Source organism: Ptychodera flava, chromosome 9 (genome assembly GCF_041260155.1).
Source record: "Ptychodera flava strain L36383 chromosome 9, AS_Pfla_20210202, whole genome shotgun sequence".
Classification (NCBI taxonomy): domain Eukaryota; kingdom Metazoa; phylum Hemichordata; class Enteropneusta; family Ptychoderidae; genus Ptychodera; species Ptychodera flava.
The window spans coordinates 3,517,466-3,523,465 of record NC_091936.1 but is presented as its reverse complement, the minus strand read 5'-3'; the positions used below and the strand labels follow the sequence as shown (position 1 = coordinate 3,523,465).

Below are 6,000 nucleotides of genomic sequence, written 5' to 3'. Positions count from 1 at the left end.
TTTCATGATTTCGAAGAATACTATTTATTGTTCTAAAATCTAAGTCTACCAAAACCTAGATAATGCAAAATCATTTTGGTTACTGTACATTGCATATTACTAAGAAACTTGAAACGATGTAGCCCAGAAAAATAGTTAACCAGCCATAGAGTTAGATACACTGGTACTTTGCACATATTCTAGTACTGTTCAACAGCTTCTAAGGCAATATTGGAAATTCAATGGAATACGGTAAATAGCACTGGTCTATTGTACTTTAATTTGTAGCGGGGTATTGAGTGACGTCAAAAAGCAATGTCCGATAAAACCAATAATGTACTGAGTTACAGTAGTTTGTTGGGCTCATCGGTTTTAACTACAAACGACCTTGTTTCAATTGTGTTCTTTCCCAGACAGGAATAAAACCGTGATCATTACGAACAAACTAATTATTCAAAATGTAAGGTTTGATGGGCAAGATATACAAGTCTGTACAACCATGTCTCATTTCAAATTCAGATAGGCCCAACAGATTAAAATCTGATCTGATTAGAAGCATTTTGAAATAAAGATACAACTTCCTACGGACAAATACGGGATATTTCTAGAGCAAGGCTTCTGTTAGGTCAACTTTGTGAGTCTGCAACGATACCTTTCGACATCTATTGAGAAAGAAATAGTATACTTAAAAGACTAATGTAAATCCCTGATTCGGTGCCTTAGCTTTTGATTCACCATATCATATCGGTATAACGATGATCACTTTAGAGATGTGTAAATCCAAATCAGCGGGTAGAGTGTGTTTCTTGTTATTACAATGGCTGAAATGGTTCGATGGTTCAGGCTGTCTGTCGCTACGTTGTACTATTCTAGGGCAATAGGGCTGTATTTATGTGTGATGAAATACAGCCTAGTTCAGTATCTGATGGGTATCCGATTCAATCGAGTCCTTTTCTCATTCCTCTGTAAGTCCTTGGATTTCTGCCAGATTAAATCACTCCTTGTTCCTCCACTCTGTCATTCGTAGCCCCTCAACTCGCTGGTCTGCATTAAGTCACAAGGTGGCTTGCTTATTGTCACACATCTTGGCGATGTTAATGGTTGCTTCAACTTGCCAGACATCTGCCAACGTCTTTCGGTGGGATCGTAACAGTAAATCTCGTCGGTGTGTGTCCCATCTTCCATAGACTGTCCTCCCATGATGTATAGCCTACAGTTACACATAGCGCCACCACAGTTAACATATTGTCTGTGTTCCTCTATCCCTACAATTGAAGGGAGCCATTCCTCGGCCATAGCATCGTAGACGTATAACCTACTTGCATTCTGGAAGAGGTAAATATATCGATCAAAAACGACAGCATTTACATCCGCCATCGGGACTTCAGTTGGTATGTCCCTGAGATCTGTCCAGGTATTGCTTTCACAGTCATAGCACTGCATCACGGCTCGTGGCTGAAAAATCGAATGCCTTCGTCTTTTTCGACCAAAGACAAATATTTTTGTTCTGAATGCAATCATTATGGACAACACTGTGTTCTCCGGAGGTTTACACGGCGTTAACGCTTTGGACGACAAGTCATAGCAAAGGAACGGTTCGATGCTGCAACTTTCATCATAGTAAAATCCATCCTCGTCCCAGGTATGGATATACATTTTCCCCTGAACTACAGTCCACTTCACATCGAATTGTGCAAAATATTCTTGCATTTTAACTGGTAAGACTTCGGAACTCCATCTTCGTCTCTCCATGTCGAAAAAGTGCAGCATTTCATCACACTGTACACAAATCTTGTTTTCGTATAAAACTACACCAGACTGAGTGTCGATGTCAAAATGTCTATTTTCAGCGAGAAAACTCCAACCACCATTGGCTGGGTTGAAACAATATATGTTGTTGTCTGTGTGGACGTTCCACCAATGAAATCCTGGCGGTGTGTAGGGATCTGGTGATCCGCCAACAACAGCAACAACGTCGGTACTCCTTCGTTCTGGCATTTCTGTGGACATCATCTTACACATGACTCGCGTACCGATATCCACCTTGACTTTGGAAACGTCATTGAATATTTGATTTATAACATACTGGAAATCCATGAGTTCAAATCTCACGGGTTCCAGTGCTTTCTCCAAGTCTTTGCACCGGGAATCTGTATCACGTCGAAACCATTTCATTACAGCTTCATAGACAGTTTTTTCCTGGTCAACACACAGTGCAGTGTCTGAGATGAAATCACACAGGTCATCCACAGACAAATCTAAATACTCGTCTTGACAAGTAACAAGTTTGAAGTGTTCCAAGGCATAATTCTTGGCTCGTCTACAGCTTTCGGAAAAATTAAGTGATTTCAGAATCTGCCAAATACCCAAACAGTTGGATGCTTCTATGTGGTCAAACATAAAAGATAAACACAAGTCTACCAAAGAGAAAACTAACACTAAGTTTGCTACTTCTAGCAATGCCTGTACTCTGTCAGAGGTTATGGAGATCTTGCCCGTGTACATGTAATCCAGAATCGTTTCCATGGCAACAGCTTCCACACCATTTATGGTAACTCTGTGTTTGTTGCTTTCTATCATTCCCGATGAAAACATACATTTGAAGTAATCACTTCCGTTTATCAGTACAACTTTATGACAGGGAAATTCTTTACCGTCAACACATAATACAATATCAGTTAACTGTCCCTGTTTGCGACTGTCATTCATGCCATTAAGCACAGAACATGTGTAGTCTTGTCTCTCATAGTTTTTAGTAAGGGAAGATTTCTTATCAGTATCTTTGTTAGTTTCTGAACCAGTCTTTAGCCTTTTCATATGCTGTTTATCTTTGTTCGCATTGCAGGCCATTCTGTGAGAGAGAGAGAGAGAGAGAGAGAGAGAGAGAGAGAGAGAGAGAGAGAGAGAGAGAGAGAGAGAGAGAGAGAGAGAGAGAGAGAGAGATGAAACCAGAGCCTACTTAAAATGACAGCCCAATCATGCTTTTTTCATCCTGAAAACGACTGATGACTTGATACATGCCATCGTTGCACCCACGTTTAACAATGATCATGGCGCTTGAGTAGAAAAGGTGTGGTATTATAACGACGTATACCTGTCAGTTTGTATACCGGAATGACTACAATAGGCATACCTTACATATTTTTGCATTGTCAATATTTCTACGAAATATCTAGTGGTTTAAGAAAAGGAACAATCATGTAGAACAGTTAACTGTACTTGACATCACTTTACAGCAATGTCAGATTTTAAAAACTGATCACATGCATGACTACATGATGGCAGGCAACACAGTTTAAATACAGTACACCAATGTCATGAATGATTCATTAACAAAAACAAAACAAAAACAAAAAAAACAAAATGACGAAATTATCGTCGATGGCATAGGCCTCACTGCCAACTGCAAGTATCTGAATTGAAGTGACCTTTCAAGACATTCATGCTTAGATGTGTGCATAATAGCATTTGGTCACGAAAGATTACTTTCACATCAAATCGAACTATTGAACAATACGGCATGCCATTTAACGGTACAAGTGAACTTTGAAAGGAATCGACAATTTTTAACAAATATGCCCGCAAATATGGCCGCTTTATGGCCATTTCGGATCGTATCACGAACTGCAATTATATGTAAACAACAGTTTATTGTGCTGACTAGGATACACAACCCTGGCTTGGATTTTACTAATTACGTCACTCACTACACCTGAGACGAACAGTTCGCTCGTGGAGCATAAGTTACAGTGCGAACCTTCGTGACAGACCCATCTTACAGAATATTAAGGTAGAATTCGCCTGGGGGACAAATATTCGATCTTTCAAACTTTTACAATACTTTTAACTTTTACAATACTCTTTTTTGGGGGTGGGAGTAATTTGAAGTTAATGGAGATATTTCACCTGATCTGGCTTATTTTTATGAAAATCGAAAATTTCCCGAGAGATTTTTAAACAGGGTTGGCGGCCATATTAGATTTCAAGAACTGTCAGTAAATATTGGTAATTTGTTTCCCTGTACTAGATTTTGCATGGTGGCCCTAGAATTTTATTTTTGAAAGGGAATAGATGCGGTTTGAGCAAAGGTCTGTCATTTTCAAGGCGTGTACGCCTACAGTGTTAATTTGCCTTAAGCTGGCGGGGCCCGAAAACGAATACGTTACTGTACAATTTTACCCTCCTGATCACGAGTACAGCCTTCGAGTCAAATTGCGATAACCGTATATTGCGACGCGTTTGTTGACCTTTGATAATGCTTTTAGGAAGTCTGTATGTTAACCTATGACCTGTCTAAAGAAGTACATTTTGATTGCACCTTTCGGCATACAATAGCTGACTTCTGCCCTTTCACATAGATGCTCTTATTATGCCTATGATTTGTAAGCATACAAAACACACATACACTATCCCCTGCTCACGGAGCCAGCAAATCGGGCTAAAACCACTGAAATTTCTGGATTATGAGTCATGGCAACCATAATTTCTCTCAGTACGATCTGGTCTCTGTTTTAAGTTTGCGGTAAATTTACAAAACTCACAAGACCAGTGAAACGTTGTTTAACAGGTTTCTCAAGGTTCTTTACATGTTTTATAAACGTCAAAGATCTAACACAAATCTATTTAAAAACTGCGTACTGCTTGCGACATCTAGATTTCTGAACTGAATTATCGTAATGACGATCGTCATCTTCTGTTCTTGATTTTGATTTATGAATTCTCTACGTGAAGTCATTACCATCTACTTCCATTTTGTACAGTCATTGGTTATTGAATATCTACTAACGTTCTATTTTCTTATGGCATGACATAATTTATCAGATATTAAACTGAGAAACTTGACGATTGAAGTATTTAGTGTCATATTTAGCCTACAAACCGTTTCAGTGAACAGGTCTGACGTGCGATTACGAGGAATATTTCGGCTGATTTTCGTCAGCAGAGTTTAGTCACTTTGTGTGGGCGGGGGCGAGGGGGGGGGGCTTGGTGGACTTTGTCCTTTTCATTCCTGTCACAGTCATGTGTAACGGGGTACACGGTACTGACGGTATTGAGATAGAGGATTCTCATTTAACATCAACTTACATAGAGGGAAACTTTTAAGCGATAAAAATGTCATTTCAGTATTGCCTTGTGCCATATGATGTCGTGTTTCATGTTTTATTGGAATTCTGTGTCAATACGAAACCTTCAGCTGTCGTTGTCAAGCAAATCACATGACACACACGTGATGTGTAAAGAACATGGTCCCTATGATATTGTAAGGCCACGGCATATTTACAACTCTGCATGGCAGGGCTATATGTTATCGGTATTGCCCTTGTCATCCACCGACAGCTTGTCCTATTGTATATTTCAAGTAAGGTGTTGAATTAAAGTAAATGGAAATGTCACGTAAAAAGTAAAGGGATTGCAGAAACGGTTCTGTAGCCTTCACTTCGGCACAGTTATTTTCAGTGACTGTAGTACTAATGTCTAAATCTACCTGAATCTACGTCAGTCTGCTGTCCAGAAACGCCAAAACAGGCGTCTTTTCACCAAAGAGTTCCTGACGATTCACTGTCAATTACTCGCACTCGACTGTGTTTTGTAAATGTGCAATATGATGTTGAATTGACAGCATTTGCCACACTTACCTGCGTTTAGCTTTCAACCGTACCAGGAAGTAGACTGAACTATTGACACAAAAACATTGGCGGTATATATTTTGACCTCAGCATAGGTTCTAGCGACCGCGAAGAGCGCCATCAAACGACCAAATTGGGATCTTCGGTTTCCGATCAAGCTAGGCGCAACTTACAGTTTTGAAAATCTCTACAAGATTCGCACTGAAATTACATGCTTGTTGAAATCCTGCATTCATCGCGCTTCCACAGAAATTTATCTTACCGTTAAAAACAACCAAAATTTCAATAGGTTGCAAGACATACCGATATAGAATGGAGGAATTCACTTGCCCTGGTTCTCTTGTAGAATTTGTGCCTTAGGCCCTATACAGCGGTGTGGCCAGACCCGAAAGTA

The 6,000-nt window shown here is 39.7% G+C and overlaps 1 protein-coding gene across 1 annotated transcript; it reads right to left on the bottom strand.

Moving 5' to 3' along the window:
• Positions 1–5,682, bottom strand: LOC139139787 (kelch-like protein 24). Its single transcript, XM_070708698.1, has 2 exons — positions 5,616–5,682; positions 1–2,830 (listed from the first exon to the last, which is right to left on the bottom strand). Exon 2 carries the CDS (start codon positions 2,827–2,829, stop codon positions 997–999), a length of 1,833 nt encoding a protein of 610 aa, XP_070564799.1. The 5' UTR covers position 2,830; positions 5,616–5,682; the 3' UTR covers positions 1–996.
• Between the last annotated feature and the right edge of the window lie 318 nt (positions 5,683–6,000).

Coding starts and splice junctions, on each gene's coding strand:
- LOC139139787 (XM_070708698.1), bottom strand. CDS start 2,829: ATGGCCTGCAATGCGAACAAAGATAAACAGCATATGAAAAGGCTAAAG.